Raw genomic sequence first — 19,107 nt, 5'->3', positions numbered from 1 at the left:
TATATCATGGCGTTCAACAAAACAAATCATGATTGTTACATCTTCAAATCATGCAGAGATAATAGTCATTCATGAATCAAGTCGAGAATACGTCTGGTTGAGGTCAATAACTCAACACATCCAGGAAACATGCGGCCTTACTTTGAAAAAGAATATTCCAACAATATTTTATGAAGACAATACCACATGCATAGCTCAATTAAGAGGAGGATACATTAAAAGAGATAGAACAAAACACATTTTACCAAAATTATTTTTTACTCATGATCTTCAAAGGGTGAAATAGATGTTCAACAAGTTCGTTCAAGCGATAATCTAGCAGATATGTTCACTAAAGCACTGCCAACATCAACCTTTGAGAAGTTGAGATACAAGATTGGAATGCGTCATCTTCTAGATATTAAGTGATATCAGGGGGAGTAAACATGCGCTGCACTCTTTTTTCCTTAACCAAGGTTTTTATCCCAATGAGTTTTTCTTGGTAAGGTTTTTAATGAGGCAGCAAACAATGCGTATTACAAACCACTCTGTACATCTTATTTTCTTTAGATTTTTTTTTGTATATGAACATCCAAGGAGGAGTGTTGTAAATAAGCTACTTTATGGATGTCATTTACATACTACACACACGATTGTAATATCACTACTCCAAGTAATATATCATCCACATAATACACGCACATTATTGTAGCAATATCACTACCCCAAGCAAAGATATCATCCACATACTACATACACACCATTGTAGCAATATCACTATCCCAAGTAACAAATTGCCTATAAAAAGGCATGGCATACTACATTGTAATACAAACCAAAAGAAAAATAAAATCATATTCTTATATCTATACATCTCTCTCCTTTCTTTTCATTTTAGTTTATTATAGTATATTTATTCTCAACAAATGTTGCTTTTTCGTGTTTTTTTCATAATATTTGTATTTAGTGTACTATTATATTTCACATAGTAATATTATAATTTATAATAATAAGGATTGATTTAAGTTACTTGTTTTCAATATACTATCTTGGGTGTTATTATAAAGATATTATTTATTATTTTAAAGATCTGAGTAGTGTAATTTAAAGTTTTAAAATATTTATATTGAATGATGATAGTTTTTTCACTATATTCAATATTGTCAAAAAGAAAATAAAATCATAAAATTAACAATTAAAATTTTTTGAGGCCTTGAGATTTTAGGGGGCCTAAATCAAAGGCTTTACTAGCCTCACCCTTGAGCCACCTCTGTATGCGAGTTAAAAGCACAAAATTAATGGACATTATTAGAATAGAAGTTATAGGAATATGAAGTGGTGTGAGTCATAAAAATGACTTATTAAATAAATTATTTAAGAAAAATAAAAATACTTTTAAAATGAATTATTGTATTAATATTATATAGTGAAATAGAGAGAACAATGTCCAAAAAATAAGAAAAAAATAAATGCAATTGAAGGCCATAGAGAAGTGCCGCATCATCTCTTCTACATAAATAAGCAAATCGTTAAACAAAACATAAATTATTTTTCGCACCATAAAAAATACATAAAGAATAATGTATTTCATTAATTAATAAATATTTCTTTTAAGCCATTAATACTATTGTTTGAAGTTTGGTTAGTAATTAGCACCAACAAAATTACAATAGTTATTGCTTAAACTAAAATAAAATTTACAATAATCAAAAAATCATGAAAGTTCATATTATAGAAGTTACATATAAAGAACATACCCATGAACACTCTCTCTCTCGCACACACACCTATTTTTTTACGTTAACCATAAGAAAATAGACGAAAAAGAAATACAAAATTAGTGTACAATTTTTTAAGCTCTTCTTCGATAGCCTATTTGACAAACGATCAACCCTCAAAAGCCTATAAAATTTACAGTAATAAAAAAATCATGAAAGTTCATATTATAGAAGTTACATATAGAGAAAATACCCATAAACACTCACACACACACATACCTATTATTTTTACGTTAACCATAAAAAAATAGAAGAAAAAAGAAATACAAAATTTGTGTATAATTTTTTAAGCTCTTGTTCGATAGCCTATTTGATAAACGATCAATCTTCAAAAACCTATAAAATTTACAATAATCAAAAAATCATGAAAGTTTATATTATAGAAGTTACATATAGAGAACGTACCCATGAACACTGATACACACACCTCTTTTTTTTACGTTAACCATAAGAAAAAGACGAAAAAAGAAATACAAAATTAGTGTATAATTTTTTAAGCTCTTGTTCAATACCCTCTTTGACAAACGATCAACCTTCAAAAGCCTTCTTCATAAGCTTGAATTAAATACTATAAAAAAATAATATAAAGAACAGTATTTCAAATATAAAACAAAAAGGATACTCTTGAGTACGGGTCTCATGAAACAAAAAGTTATGACTTTATATAGATGAAAATGGAGGAACATCACAAGTTATCTTAAATTTTATGATTAAATAATTGGAGGTTATGAATATGAAAACTTAAAAATCATGAGTTAATGATATTATTAAGAGTAGAAATTTAATTTTTTTTAATTATATATAAATATAAATTTTACTTAATACAAATTAATCACATTAATTATAAAGGAAGATAAAAAAAATTAATAAAAATTTAGAGTTTGAAAAATTAAAAAAAAAAAAAAAAGAGAGAAAAAAATAAATGATCTTCTTGAACATTAACTAATGGAAAAAAATACATAAAGTAACATACTTAACTATTAAATTACAAAAAATAACAACACTTTTATCAAATTACATTTTGTAGCATATGTCCTTTCAAAGATCCAATTCAAAGATAGACCTTTTTGGTCCAACTTCAACAATAGAGAAAAGGCCCACAAACTGATATAATCAGCAACCATAGTTTAGTTGCACTGGTCTTAATTTTAGTTGGGATAAAGTTAGATGTAAAAACTTTACCAAGTAATTGATCAGATCTAGCAGTTCAAATCTGTTCTTCTAACATTAGAGAGACTGACAATAAATACAGCCAGCGTTTGAGTGATCTAGTTTACACAACATGTACAAAATGTATAGGTTATACAATATACACACCTATACGTATAATATACACAACTAGTGTCTATGTTTTGTATATTTTGGCCATATTGGTAAACAAATGAGGCCAGACTGTACATATTGGTAAGTTTCCCAATAACCAAAGGTAATAATTTGCCAGTACACGGTGTTTACATCAATCCAATGATTGTATAACACAAGCCTTGAATTACATTGTTATTGTTAAATCATAATTAATAAATGCACATTCTTCTCTTATTTATTTGAAAAAATAATATGATTTGATATACACACGGAATGCTAGTAAATTTGGCCATTAATCAAATCTTGTGTAAGTGACTCTGGTTGTTGGTTTAAGTATCTTCAAAATTGAGTGACTTGGATATTGTTTGACAATCACATGACAATTGGAAGCACCAAGAAAAACAGAGAAATAATTGAAGATTTAACATAGAAAACACTCAACTACATTATTGAGTTGGCTACATAATCTACTTAAAAGATTACCCCATAAAGTGGGGGAAAAGAAAATTGCACCTTTTTGCAAGCTATGCCTTGCCATGTCTAACAAAATTGGACATTATACATTGCCTTAATTTAGGAACCTGAAACTAAACTAGCAACTTTGAACCAGCAGCTGCTGCAATATATATCACATCTCCTACTGAAGTACTAACGAAAAGTAAGTCTTCGTTAGGGAGTATTAATGTTACGTAGAGAGATGGCAAATATTCAAACTTAAGCGCCACCAGAACCATACTTCTTTCCGAGTACAAGTAACTGGAGTGCGTCGTAGCCAGAAAGGACGCCAGCGCCAGCAATAGCACGAAGAATGTTTGCGCCAGCACCCTTGAAGAGAGACTTTGCACCCTCATTCTTCATGATTTGAGTAAAAGCATCCATTGAGCTTTTGTATTTCACTACTTCACCAGATGTCATCATCATTCTCCTACGAACAGTGTCAATCGGATAGGATGCAAGTCCAGCACCATTTGTGATTAACCACCCTAGTGCAAAGCTAGCCAAGAAGTTATCCTGAAACCAATTATGTGAAAAACAGATGCATGAAAAAATGACCAATAATTTATTAGCAAACAAGTGTGTGCAAATGTTTTTTTTCATGTTTGTACTTCTATCAGATTGATGATAATCAAGGCGTGTTGAGCTTCTTTATGTGGCAGACATTGCAAAAGTAGTCTATTGAACAATCACTGATTGAAGGCATCGTAATAGTAGTAAACTATTTTTTAACACTGATGGCGACCATTTGATAGCCTAGTTCGTGAATATACACAGAATAGGGCTTCGATGAGCCCTAGATGTAAGGTAGATGGATTGCTTAGCCAAGACTATCTTGACCTAAGAACTAGCGAGCTTTATAAGGCCGGCCACTACCTAAGCTGCTAAAGGAAGGAAAGCTCTTCCTTCTTTACTAGCCAAAGTCCCAAATCTCCGCATCAGCCCCCATGGGCATACGGCCTGGCAGATCTTCCTTTTCCACCGGAGCTTCATAGGCATTGTCCCGTTCCCCAATCATTTTGGATGCGAGTTGTACTCCAAGAGGAGCCAAATGGGCGTATGGTCCCTTGCCATTTGACCCCTTTTCCGGTGTGACTAGAAATGCTTAATGACAATTTCCAAATGAATAATAGTATTGAAGGCATGTCTTTCAGACATTCAATGCCAAACTTAAAACAAGAAGATCACCATGGACGCGATCACTAGAGTTTGCACAAAATAAAATTTGATAATGTGTAGTTAGTACTAATGCAGCATTACCTGTAGCGACCCAGTGAGGACAACAGGCTTCAAAGAATCATATAAACCAAAGTAGAGACCGCGGTACACAATGATCCCAACACATGAAATATTAAATCCACGGTAAAGTCCAGCAACTCCATCAGATGCTAATGTCTTCTTGTAAACATCAACCATGCCATTGAACTGTCGTTCCCCTCCCCCTTTTGCAGCCTTAGCATCATTTGCTAGCCTTGTTCGGGCATAGTCAAGAGAATAGACAAAGAAAAGGGAAGATGCACCGGCTGCACCTCCTGATGCAAGGTTGCCAGCGAACCATTTCCAGTAACCGTCTCTGTCCTTTTTGAAGTTAAAAAGCCTCTTGAAGTAATCCTTAAACGCAAAATTCAAGGCCTGCACAAAAGAGAAAAACAGATATCACGAGAACAAAATGAAGAAGAGATCCAAATTTACATGATCTATTTCATCTGAGAAAAGAACTAGCCTGAGTTGGGAAATAACGAATAACGTTTGCTGTGTTGCCTCTCCACAAAGACATAACTCCTTCGTCTTTCATTGTTCGGCTAAAACATTCACCTATGCCACTGTATGGTTTCGATAACCTCCCAGCCTTGATCATCTCATCCTGGTTTTGGATCAAGAGTTTCACGCGCTCAATTGGAGCAGCTGCTGTCTTCGAGACTGCAGCTGAGACACCACCCATAAGAAAATCAACTGCAAAACTGGAAAACCCCTTCTCTGCAGGAGCTTGGACAAAAACTGGTGATGAGTAGGATGAAACCATCGGCATGTCATATTTCCCTTCACATCGATGCAACCAGGGCTTAGTCTGATTTCCATATTTATATTGCCTTTGGTATGCCAGAAGATCTCGGTTTTGGGTAGATCTAACCATGAAGTTGCCAGCTACCTTATGAGCGACAGAGGGGTACCGTGGCTGATCAATCGTCATCTCTGTCTCTATACACAAGAAAGATCGGCAACAATTACACAATAGAAACATGTAAATGAAATTTCAAGAAACATAGCTATTCCTTACAACCACAATGTTATATTCCACTGCCAGAAATATATAACCAACAAAATTTCCGGAGTTATGTTATGTCACATAAGAATTACTCAGATCAAATGAGTGCTTGACTACAACAACAATCCACTCCCGTTTTCCCAGCTGAGGAAAATGAAAAATTCAACAGTGCAACAACTATTATTACGACTCAATACCAAACAAGTTAGCGCCCGGCTATATGAATCCAAAAATAAGAAGATATGAACCATGAGTCATGACGAGTGTGTCTGAATTATAATTATATGCTCAAAACTGATTATAGCAACAATATCAATGCGACAGTATCTAGCAAATGTGGTAAGAGGAATCTCAGTTCTATTTTTAGTTTCACAAACGAAGGATCTCAGACATAGAGAATAATGTTGAGCCATAGATCAATATCCAATAACCACCTTTTATCATATGCTCAGATATATGCATATTTGTACCTTTCATACTTCATAATGCAGCAGAAAAATGCAAAATAAAACTTATAAAAACATTAAAAATGCAAATTCAATAAAGTACCTATACATACACTACATCAATTTAGTCATTCAAAAGGATCGTTTTTTTTTCTTTTTTCAGAGTTACATTAGTCCTACTTCACAAACATTTCTTTTGAGCCGAGTCTATGGAAACAGTATCTCTACCCTACAAAGGTAACGAATATGTTATTGTTGTTGTCTAGTTACTTTGGCGACGTCATATGGTTGATTTATATATTTGTTACTAAATCACGATAATGATCTAATGGTTCAATTAAAACACCATTTGGAGTACGTATAGAGGACATACAAATTATATTATTTTTCCAAAAATATATATACATATAATTAATAATTGTTCAAATGCTAAAAATCATGTCAAGGTAATCCAATATACATTTCAAATGTGAGAACAAGTGTGACAAAGGTGACATTTGATTCAAAACTTATTCCAAATAAAGATTATATAACATATCACATAAAAGAAGCAATATCATCTATAAACAAAACAAATCCTACCTTCACTCTTTGAAGAATGTATATATGAGTTTAATTTTTTAAAAGGTTTGTACCTAATAAATGAGATTAACAATTTGGCAATAGGATTGCTTTTAAGTGAGATGTAGAGAAGAGAGAGTCTTTCTCTAGCCACTAACAGTGGAGTAAAATGTGGAGATTATAGGCAGAGAGGGAAATAAGGAAAATGTGACATCTATAACTTTGTGTAACAAAATTTTTGTTGTGAAACTATTTTATTTCTCTTTTAAAGAAATTATTTTTTATTTTCTCTTAATTTTGTCAATTTTTTTGAGTACTACTTAACATTTTTAAATTTAAAAAGATGAAAATTGTAAAAGAAATTTGTCAATTTTTGCTTTCTTATATTATTTGTATTTTGGAACCTTTTTCTAATTTAACTTGATTGTTAAAATTAATTTATGTTCTACCTAAGAGTGTAATATTATTCGAAAAAAGTTGAACGAATAATTGCACGAATAGATTCATGATACAATATTATTTACTCATGCATGTGGTCTTAATTTTTTTAATGGAACAAAAACGTAAAAATGTTTTTATTTTTTTATGATGGTAAAATTTGAGTATAGGATATTTTGTTCACCATTATATTAAACTAGTAAATCAGACCGCTTCACGCAATTATAAAAGAATTCACATTAGTTAGTTATGAAATCACTTTTTATTCTTGACGTTCAATAATCAAAAAATAAATTATTACAATTATAAAAATACCTTCAAATTAACTTAAAACAAATATTTTAAAATAAAATGTATAATTCTTAGTCAGAAATATTTCATAAACTTAATTTTTAAAACAAAGTCAACAAATTCAAATCATAAAAAAATTTATGAAAATATAAAATATCATAACACTGCACTATTTAAATATTTCCTCTAATATTCATCATTTAGAAATATTAAATTTCATGAAATAATTAGTTGTAGTTGAATTTTTTTACTCATATATATATATATATATATATATTTATCTTCTCATTTACTACATTCTTTTGTATCTTCTTTTGGGATCTCATCTCCAAAAACCTTGGCCATAATTCACAATGGACAAGGATTATGAAATCAGAATTAGAAATTTTATAAAATTTATTTTGCTTCCTTTCTTAGTTTTCTATCTTCTCTCATTTCATTTTTCTTTTTTCATTTTAAACATTATTCATGTTTTTCATTCTCCTCAAAATCAATCTTTACCTTCTCAATAACCTCTTTAAATTGCCACCTATTATTTTTACTTCATCTTCTATTTATATTCTTTTAATTTCTTTATAGATAAGGGTTAAAGAATTAACAAAAATATATATTGATCAAATCACATTTCTACTTAATTATTCATTAAAAGTTATGCAAAATCTATACATGTCAATTATTTTGAGATGGAAAAAATATATAATAAGAGCACATAAATATTTTAATTTAAATATTTGCACTTATAAAATGTCATGATTTTTTACATTTTAATATTTATTTATAATGAAATTTAGTCTTTGGAGGGTCTACGTTGCATGTGTGTAGTGTTTATGCACCACAGATGGGCTTGGGAGAGGAGGTGAAAGCAAGGTTTTGAAAGGCTTTGGACGAAGTGGTGAGAAGCGTGCCTAGTTCGGAAAAGATTGTCATAGCGGGGGAGTTTAATGGACACATTGGGGTTCTGCCGGGAGGCTACGACGAGGTGCATGGGGGATTTGATTTCGGTGATAGAAACGATAAGGGAGCGTCTCTATTGAATTTTGCGATGGCCTTTGGGCTAGTGGTGGTAAACTAGAGCTTTCAGAAGAAGGAGGATTACCTGATTACCTTTCGTAGCGCGGTAGCCAAGACCCAGATTAACTTTTTGCTGCTAAGAAAGGGGGATAGGGTTTTATGTAAGGACTGCAAAGTCATTCCGAGCGAGCATCTTTCGACTCAGCACAGGCTTATGGTGATGGACTTATTTTTTAAGAAGAGAAGGGTTGGGGAGGGTCGGCCTAGAATTAGGTGGGGTGGCTTGACGCTTGAAAGTGCGTTGGTGATAGAGGAGAAAGTCGCAGGTTTGAGGGTGTGGGACTGTAGGGGAAAGTGGATGCTATATGGGATAAGGCTGCCAGCTGCATCACGAAGACGGCTAGAGGAGTGTTAGGAGTTTCAAGGGGTAGGGCAAGACGTCATAAGGGGGGACTGGTCGTGGAATGAAGAAGTTAAGAAGAAAGTGGATGTTAAGAAGGAGGCGTATGTTAAGTTGATTGAGAGTAAAGATGCATAGGAGAAGAGGGGGAATAGGAAGGTCTACAAAGTTGCAAGAAAGTAGGCTAAACTTGCAGTTACGGCGGCTAAGACTGCAGCGTTTGAGAGCTTATATGCGGGACTAGAGAAGAAAGACGGGGAAAAGAGGTTGTTTAGTCTTGCTAAGGCTAGGGAGCGGAAGGGCCGGGACCTCGACCAAGTGAAATGCATTAAGGGGGAGGATGGTAAAGTGTTGGTGGAGGATGCCCACATTAAGAAGAGATGGCAAGAGTATTTTCATAGGCTTTTGAACGAGGAGGGGGACAAAAATATTGAGTTAGGAGAGCTGGAGCACTTAGAGGAGAGACGTGATTTTAGTTATTATAGACGTTTTATGGTCGAGGAGGTCAGGGAAACTATTCGTACAATGTGAAGGGGAAGAGCGACGGGGCCTGATGAGATTCCAGTGGATTTTTGAAAGTTTATAAGTAGGGCAGGTTTAAGGTGGTTAACTATTTTGTTTAACAGCATTTTCAAGATGGCGAGAATGCCCGAGGCTTGGAGGTGGAGTACAATGATTCCGTTATACAAAAACAAGGGTGACATTCAGAGTTGTACCAACTACAGGGGTATCAAACTGCTGAGTCATACTATGAAGATTTGGGAGATGGTGGTTGAGCGGAGATTGAGGAAGATCGTGTCCATTTCGGAGAATCAGTTTGGTTTTATGCCTGGTCGCTCGACGATGGAGGTAATCCACCTGGTGAGGAGATTGGTGGAGCAGTATAGGGAAAGAAAGAGGGATTTCCACATGGTGTTCATCGACTTAGAGAAGGCGTATGACAAAGTCCCTAGGGAGGCTCTTTGGAGATGCCTAGAGGCAAGAGGGGTCCTGGTAACGTATATCAGAGCTATTAAGGACATGTACGATAGAGGAAAGACTCAGGTAAGAACGGCGGGAGGGGACTCAGAAGATTTTTCCATCGTGATAGGGTTGCATCAGGGTTCGACTCTTAGTCCATTTCTGTTTGCGTTGGTGACGGATATGTTGATGCGAAGTATCCAAGAGGAGATATCGTGTTGTATGTTATTCGCGGATGATGTAGTGTTGATTGATGAGACGCGGAGAGGTGTGAATGAAAAATTAGAGGTGTGGAGAAAAACTCTAGAATCTAAAGGGTTCGGGTTGAATAAGTCCAAGACAGAGTATATGGAATGCAAGTTTAGTGACTTGACATAGGAGGAATATGTGGTCGTGAGGTTGGATTCCCAGGATATTTGTAAGAGGGATAGTTTTAAGTATCTTGGGCTTACGATTCAGGGGAATGGCGATATTGATGAGGATGTCGCTAACCGTATTGAAGAAAGTTGGATGAAGTGGAGGCTCACCTCGGGAGTGTTGTGCGATAAGAAGGTCCCACTTAAGCTTAAAGGTAAATTCTACAAAGTGAAAGTCCGTCCAGTTATGCTATATGGAGCAGAGTGTTGGCCAGTCAAGAACTCCCACATTCAGAAAATGAAGGTGACGGAAATGAGAATGTTGCGTTGGATATGTGGTCTTACTAGAGGGGCTAGAGTTAGGAATGAGACAGTCCGAGAGAAGGTGGGAGTGACTTCCGTGGAGGATAAAATGCAGGAAGGAAGGTTGAGATGGTTTGAGCATATGATGAGGAGGGGTATGGATGCCTCGTCCGTAAATATGAGAGGATAATATTGGAGGGTTTCAAGAGGAGGAGAGGTAGGCCGAAGAAGTACTGGAGGAAAGTGATTAGACACGATATGGAGCAGCTGCAGCTTACCGAGGATATGACCCTAGATAGGAAGGCGTGGAGGTTGTGGATAAGGGTAGAAGGCTAGGATGAGTGCATGAGTTGTAGCAAGTAGGTAGGAGCCACTAGTCAGGAAGGCCCAGGTGTCCCTGGTCTGTGAATGTTTGTTACTACTAGGGCGGTGTCGTATTCTGGATGCTCTATCGCTTATCTCTTTTTTATTGCGCCTATTTATTGTCACGCCCCAAAATCCCATCGGGCCGGACTGGCACCCGAAGCCGAGAAGGCCCGGGAGAACCCGTTCAAATACCTGTACTTTCACTTACGTGTCACCAAAAAAATTGGACAGCACTTCGTTGCATATAGAAAGGTCTAATTACCTGTATCAGCACAACACGCACAAATATATATATATATATAATACTTGGCCGTCGGGGCCACCACATATACAAATATAACGTTACTATATAAACTTCCATGACTTTATCCTTCCTTATGTCTACAAAGCCTCTAGGATATACATGACATAACTAGGGTCGGGACAAACCCCCGCCCACACATGACTCATGTACAATAACAAAATATAAGGAACCGACTCGGAAAGCTCCGAAGCAAACTGGAGCTCACCAACAACAGCTGTATGACCTGGCTCCTACTTGTGCTGTGTATGAGCTGAGGTACCTGTGCCTGCAGCATGAAATGCAGGTCCCCCGTGAGGGACGTCAGTACGAAATATGTACTGAGTATGTAAAGCTGTAAATAATCACATATGATATAGGAGCTCAATAGAAATCAGAAACAAGTGAATAAATCGTAATAGGAGTGGACCACACTTATTAGAACTTGTGACAACCTGTACATTGTATTTATTCAATCACTTTTCCTTCGTTCTTATCATCTTTGTAATCATTACTGTACTGTACTGTGACCATTAGGCTGCCTCCAGTACATAGCAACTGGGATCGACCCATGCTAGGCTTATGCCCCTGGGATACCACCCGCAAATACATAAATAGGGATCGACCCATGCTAGGCTTATGCCCCTGGGATACCACCCGATAAGAGAGAACTTCTATCACTTAGTTCAATTAATCTTTGAGATTGTTATTTCGGTCGCCACCACATTTTTGATACTTTGAAACAATGATACATCAATAAGAGACATATAAATAGACCATCAATGCAATAACAATGAAGTAAGAACTCATTGGTAATGTAGGACATCATACAAAACCATTATGGATCACATGTTATTGAATAACTTTGGAAACTTTCTTAATAGAACAATTGTTCACTTTCATGCCAAAGATATGGTATAGAGTATGCTTTACATACCTGACTATCAACATTCAATACTAGTCCCAAATGGACTTCCCATCTTTTCGGATTACTTATCTACAATGAACATATATAGCAATCTAGTATTAGCAACCAAACGTCATAATTCAATTATTTGAATTCACCAAACTAGTGGTTAAATAGTAAGCCTTAATTACACCATAAAGGGTGTCACTTTAAGCCTCCTATACTCCAATTACATTCACATGTCATTCATATTCATACAACATCCTCCAATATCAAGTTTGGATTCATTTATCCTTCCAACCAATCCATTAAACCAAATTGAGCCATAGACATAAATAATCATCAATTCAATAGTATATCACCATATCCACCTTCCATAACTCAATTACCATATCCACCTTCCACAATTCAATATAACCAAACCATGCAAAATAGTCCATAACCCTATTTTCATCACCTTTCAATAACAGCCAATACATGTAATCCTTTATCACACATATACATATGGAAGAGAACAAAGGCAAACAATATTCATACCTTAGAATTCACCTCTTAATTATGCAATCCTTTTTACACAAATAATAGGTGTCGTTCGAAGCTCTCGAGATGACAAACGCAGTTATCGGATTACTTTGGAATTTCTACGGTTGAATCAAAAGTAATTTCAAGGTCAAATTTGGCTAGGGTTTGTTCTTTCTCAATGATTGATGATGAAAATGAGTTTTTGAACTCATATACATGTATATATACACATATTCCCGTCCATAATATCATAGGGAATGACCAAAATGCCTTTAAAATTTAAATAATGTCAAATCTGTCCTTTGGTGGACTGTTTTGATAGGCTAAAGTAAATTGGCCATAACTCCTTGCTCCGATATCGGATTTGGGTGAAATTGGTATCGTTAGAAAGATAATTCAAAGTTATTTCATTTCATATAAATTAATCCACCCAGTTCGTCCTGTACAAGTAGTTATGATCGTCTGAAGTTGACCCTAAAAATCTGTTTTGAGAGGCTGAAGTAAAACGAGTGTAACTCCTTACTCAGATGTTGGATTTGGATGAAACCAATTTCATTGGAAAGAAGACTCAAAGATCTTTCTTTTGATATATGGTAGCTCTCCCAGTTCATTATATTGAGGGAGTTATGATCGTTCAAAGTTGACCCAAAAAACTGGCAGGCCTCAGTAGTTTCCTGCACATTTTACTGTTCACATCCCGGCCACCGATTTAAAGTTTCGAACGTGCTCGCTTATATCCGAAACTTATCCGTTTTTGGAAAACTTTATATCGTTGGAAAGCTTATTCAATAACCTTCGTATGGAACCATCGACGGGAAAATTCCGATATAAATAAAGTCGATTCCTATACACCTATAATCAAACTATACACTTGAAACCATCTCAAAATAATCAATACTCATACTTAAACTCATATATACCTAACTTAGGATCAAAACATATACTCCAACACATATAACAATGGCTAATGCACGTAATTGAGTACGGGGTGTTACATTTATCTTATTTAGTATTGCTCGAATTTATACTTTATTTTATTTTTATTTTAGTATGTCTTATTCTTTTTTATGTTATGTCATCCATCATGCTTCACTACGCTTTCGTTACTATTCACTACCTAGAGCCGGGGGTCTATCAAAAACAACCTTTCTACTTCTTTGGAGGTAGCGGTATGGACTACGTACATTTTACCCTCCCCAGACCCCACTTTGTGGGAATACACTGGTTTTGTTGTTGTTGTTTGTTATCTTTTAAATACCAACAATTATTACTATTGATACTTACCTTATGTAACTACTATGCATAATGCATGATATGATAAATATCATTAAATATCATAATTTTTTATAATTTAATATTTATTTATCAATAATTATTACTATTGGTTCTTATCTTTTTAATAGCAATGGGTGCTACATTGATTACTACAATTTCCTTAAAAAAAACGTAAGATAAAAGAATTTTTAGGAAAAGATATTTTTTTATGCTATAATTTAAATTCTAATATAAAGAATGATTCCAAAAATCTGAAAATGAAATATTTGAGATAAATGATTTTCCTAATTTAAGAATACAAGAATAAAAAAATAAATTGAAAAGCAATAAAAATTTTAAAAAAAATGTATGAAGAATACTTATTAATAGAACATAAATCTTAACCACGGAAATGATGAATACAAAGTAAAACTTATTCATATTCTTTTATTTATTTATTTCATGTTTTTGCCCATTTTCATTATTTCATTTGTCTTAATTTTTTGCCAAAATTCATAAAATTTTCATTTTTACTCCAAAATTTTGATGCAAAATCTTCTCTTCTTCCATATATAACTTATAAACATATTATAGAAAATATCATATAAAGTAGCCCTAGAAAAAAAAAAAGAAGAAGAGAATAGAATTCTCATAAATATAAAGTAAAATCACTATTTTTACTCCAAATTTTATACAAAATTTTCTCCTTTTCCATATACAACTTATAAATTCATCATGGGAAGTACTATATAAAGTAGACCTAGAAAAAGAGAATGCGATAATAAAATTTTCATAAATATAATGTAGCCCTAGAAAAATAGAAGAGGAAGAGAATAGAATTCTCATAAATATTTTTGTTAACTTTATTGTATACAATTCAATATCAAAAATAGGTTAAAAACACCATTCTATTTTATCAAACTCATCGTCTCTAACCGTACCATCAAACCTTCTATCATGAATCTCTTTGTCATCCTCTTATTCATATTTGTCTTGACCCGACAAGTTCGTTTGGTGGACTCCCAAAAAATAATAAAGAATCTTTTGCATTGCATTCTGTTTTCTATATTTTTGTAGATCCTAATAGAATTGTGTGATTGAAATCAAATATTCCTGGCTTTAATTTATAGAGGTTAGAGATGAGTGTATTTTTTTTTTGTTTAATTGTTGCAATTATTTTTTATGTTACAATGATCAAATTAATGAGTTTTTATGACAAAGAAATCAAAAGTCTGAAATGATAGTAATGACCATCAATATTTACTTTTATGATTTTCCTTCATAAATAAAGAATATCAAAAGTTGTACGGTAATAGTAAGTAAATATTAAAAGATAAATGTCCTTTATTAATTAGTTTAATTGTCCATTTAATTAAATAATAGTGAAAAAATTCGAAAAATCAGAAAAAAGATAAATACTTTTTCTGATCATTGAAGCATGCCACATCAGCAGCCTACAATGTCTCCTTTATATATATATATATATATATATTGTGTAATTAAATTCATATAAAACTTGAAAGAAAGAAGATTTACCTAGTTCATAAAATTAAAAGGATACATAGCTAACCAACCAACACTAATAACTTTGCCATAAATATATATACATACACACATACACATATTATCATAGTGTACCTGTTTTGTACGTGTGCCTCACGTCAATCAATAAAACTGCACAAAACTTATATATACATATATATATATATATACTAGCATAGTGTACGTATTTTGTACGTGTGCCTCACGTTAATCAATAAAACTATACAAAACTTATATAGAATCAATAAAACTGCACAAAATATTTCAGAAAAAGCTAAAGATTTCGAAACAATACGTGCAATAGAATCTACGTCACCTACAACTTGTTGTCGAGTTAGGTATCTTTAGCTTCTTTCTTTCTATTAAGCACAAATAAGGAGGAAGAAACCAACATTGTGAAATATGAAAATGTGTGTGAAATAGAAATAACAAGAGTCTAGTTGTAAGTTGAAATAGTAACTAACTCATTCATCTATGACGGGCCCTTTACTGATAGTCTTTGAACCTGCATCTTCCGCATGCTTTTTGCATGCTTCAAGAGCAACATCTACTTTCGCCAACAGGCATTTTAGTTTTTCAAAAGTTTTTGCAAGACAATGAACAAACGCTTGTGAGATGGTTTTCTATTTTTCTCTTACCATATATCGTAGGACTTATCGTTACTAACCAACCCTGTCATGCACATAATTCAACATGTTGAGAAAGTTTTCAGACAAAATTTCTTTTTAATAAGTCAAATAAATATAAATCAATCGACACAGAAATCACTTATTTCATATAAACAAGATCAATACAGAAAAAAATCTATCAATACCTCTAAAAGAACATGTAAGTAGTTAGTACATTAAAATAAACAATGATTTAGAATACCACTACCTTCTTTCTTGGTCTCAGAAGTCTCGAAGCAACTTCAGCAGCTTTATTAATAGTTGCAATGACATTAACAACTCTATCAATAACTGGTTCTTCATAAAGAACATATATATGTTCAACTACTGCAATTAATTCATCAATGTGACATTTGCATCAAATAAGAACTACATGTACAAATAGTTTATCTCGTATAAAAAAAGGGTTCAAGCAAATCATTCAGATGCATAAATTATTATAGAAGAGATAAATATTATAAATTTTATAAATTTGAAAGACACTAACTTGTAATTCAATGGATGTGTTTTTCGTTGATTTTGTCTTCTGTTTTAAAGCTCAGTTTTCTCACTTTCACCTATTAAAGGAGTTGATATTTTGTTCTTTGTCACACATAGTAGAGAAAAAGATTTTGAATGCGCGCAAATACAAAAATATTAACGATGACATCACAAAAAAGGGACCTTTAATCGGTACTTCCTATTCACAAACAAAATATATATAACCAATTAAACATGATACACAACTACACAAGCAATACACAAAATAGATGTAAGGAAGAAGAAGAAGCCCTAAGTTTCTAGTAAAGTTTGATCAAATTATTATTTAAATAGAATTGTAGAACTTTTTTAACCTATATAATTAAGTTCTAATTAAATTAGAGTTATAATTATAATTTTTGACCTAAACTATATAGCTAAATCTAAAAAAACTATAAATTAAATTAAGTGCCAAATTATTTCACCCAAAATTAAAAGGACATAATTTTACTTTTTTAACACATTCTTAACAATGTCAAATCTTAAGACAAACAAAAAACAACGTTTTTAACACAAATTTTTTTAACAACGTCAAAAATCTAAACAAACAAAAACAACCTCCTTTTTAAATTAAAAATAAGTAGAGAAAATACCAAAAAGAAAAAATAAAATTCGAAAAGCGTCCTATTCAAATACAAAAAAAAGTCTCTAATTTTTCTTTCATATATTTTAGGAGTATTTTTTAAATATAAAAATTAATTTTTTTAATGCCTCTTACCATATAGTTTTCTTATCATATATTTTAGTATTCTTATCTTATTATTAATTAAAAAATAAACTAAAAAGTAAAAAAATGACGATTTTATCTGTTACAGAGACTTTTAATAAAGGGTAACAAGTTCAAATCATGTTTTTAAGGGTCTTCATACTTTTAATATATATATATATATAGGAAGAAACCCTAATTTGAATTACTTTAAATTTGGGGATGTTTAGCTAAAATAAGTTTCTAAACTCAAAATTCAAAATTGATAAGATAGGATCAAAATTGTTATAGTGCTTTCATATGATATTCCACCAATAGTTAAAGATATCAGCTTATGATTCACTATTGAAGAAATTCCGACATTTTTATTAATGTATAAATAACATAAATATCAACTTTTTAAAAGTAATTACACTCTCTCTTATTTTTTTAGTTATTTTACTCTCTCTCCCTATTAATATACATAACATAGCCGATATATACATAGCATTCTGTGTATATGTGGGATTTTTGTAATATGTTTAGGGAGTTGGAATTTTTTGTAATATTAAAAACATAAGTTGTGTATTTGTGTAATTTTTAGTTTATTAATACAATGATAGAATTAGATAATATTGACTTATTGCAATTGTTGTATTATGTCAATTTCATGATATATGACTTTATATATTGATATGATAGTTCGTGAAATTTTCATATAACTTGTTTTATCTTGGTAAGGACTGATCGATTAAACTACTCATTTGATTGTTGATAATATGTCTTTTCATTAAAGATTGTGTTCTTTAATTTCGTGAAGAGATGTCATTTAAAATATCATGTTACGTTCTTTCATAATTGGATGTCACTTATTAGGTTGTGACTTTTCATGATAAGAAGTGTTTGCTGAAAGACAATCTTTTATAAAAACAAGACAATTTATTGAAGTGTTTGCTTAAAGACAGTGGAAAAGAGGTTTCTCTTTCAGAAGTTTTCCGAAAATCTTACAACTACGCTAGAAAACCTTACACACTTTCACTTTTTATCTATTACTCACACTTTATTTTATACTCTCACTTTCACACTATTAGATATTACACAAAGAAAAGAAAATAAATAGAAAGAGGAGACTTATGCTTCGAATTTCTCTCACACACTCTAGTCTTTCTTCTATCTCGATATTTATAGACTCCTACGGACTTCAAAATCAAATTTTACCTTTATTGAAAAATCTTTTCAGCCTGTCAGGTACACTGGAGGCTCCATCGGTACATGACTTTGTTGAAATTTTCTTCTCTCTATGTCAAGTTGTATTTTACAACATAAAATTATACGAACATTTGCAAACATTTTGACAACAATTATACGCATTTTAATATTATCTCTATATTATAATATAAAGATCGAATAATAAAACTTATTAAAAGAAAAGAAAGAGGAATAAAAAGATATTCAAATATATATAAGGAAGATAATAAAAAGAGTAATTTTTAGTGGTAGTTTTATTGATTGTGTTTTTACAATGTACTGTGCAATGCCTTTTATAAGCAAATTGTTACTTGGAGTAGTGTCATTGCTACAATAGTATATGATACTTGTTTTAATGACATCCACAAATATATAACTTATTTACAATATTCCTCCTTGAATGTCCATGTACCAAAAAAAAATCCTAAAAGAAATAAGATGTACATTGTGGTTTGTAATACACATTGTTTGTTGCCTCATTAAAAACCATACCAAAAAAATTCAGTGGGATAAGACCTTGGTTAAGG

The 19,107-nt window shown here is 32.5% G+C and overlaps 1 protein-coding gene across 1 annotated transcript; it reads right to left on the bottom strand.

The window, feature by feature from the left end:
• Positions 1–3,462: 3,462 nt before the first annotated feature.
• LOC107839136 (ADP,ATP carrier protein 1, mitochondrial) lies at positions 3,463–7,059 on the bottom strand. Its single transcript, XM_016682506.2, has 4 exons — positions 6,852–7,059; positions 5,281–5,756; positions 4,818–5,189; positions 3,463–4,073 (listed from the first exon to the last, which is right to left on the bottom strand). The coding sequence occupies exons 2-4, from the start codon at positions 5,746–5,748 to the stop codon at positions 3,777–3,779; spliced, it is 1,137 nt and encodes a 378-aa protein (XP_016537992.2). The 5' UTR covers positions 5,749–5,756; positions 6,852–7,059; the 3' UTR covers positions 3,463–3,776.
• Between the last annotated feature and the right edge of the window lie 12,048 nt (positions 7,060–19,107).

The sequence above is a fragment of the Capsicum annuum genome, chromosome 1 (genome assembly GCF_002878395.1).
Source record: "Capsicum annuum cultivar UCD-10X-F1 chromosome 1, UCD10Xv1.1, whole genome shotgun sequence".
Taxonomy (NCBI): Eukaryota; Viridiplantae; Streptophyta; class Magnoliopsida; order Solanales; family Solanaceae; genus Capsicum; species Capsicum annuum.
The sequence above is the reverse complement of the archived record's forward strand: the minus strand, read 5'-3'. Positions and strand labels throughout refer to the sequence as shown.

What these genes read in the sequence shown, in the direction of transcription:
- LOC107839136 (XM_016682506.2), bottom strand. Translation starts at nt 5,748, where the DNA reads ATGACGATTGATCAGCCACGGTACCCCTCTGTCGCTCATAAGGTAGCT. An exon ending in TTCGTTATTTCCCAACTCAG is followed by an intron (nt 5,190 to 5,280) that starts GCTAGTTCTTTT and finishes TCTTTTGTGCAG; the next exon opens with GCCTTGAATTTTGCGTTTAA. An exon ending in TCCTCACTGGGTCGCTACAG is followed by an intron (nt 4,074 to 4,817) that starts GTAATGCTGCAT and finishes AATTGGTTTCAG; the next exon opens with GATAACTTCTTGGCTAGCTT.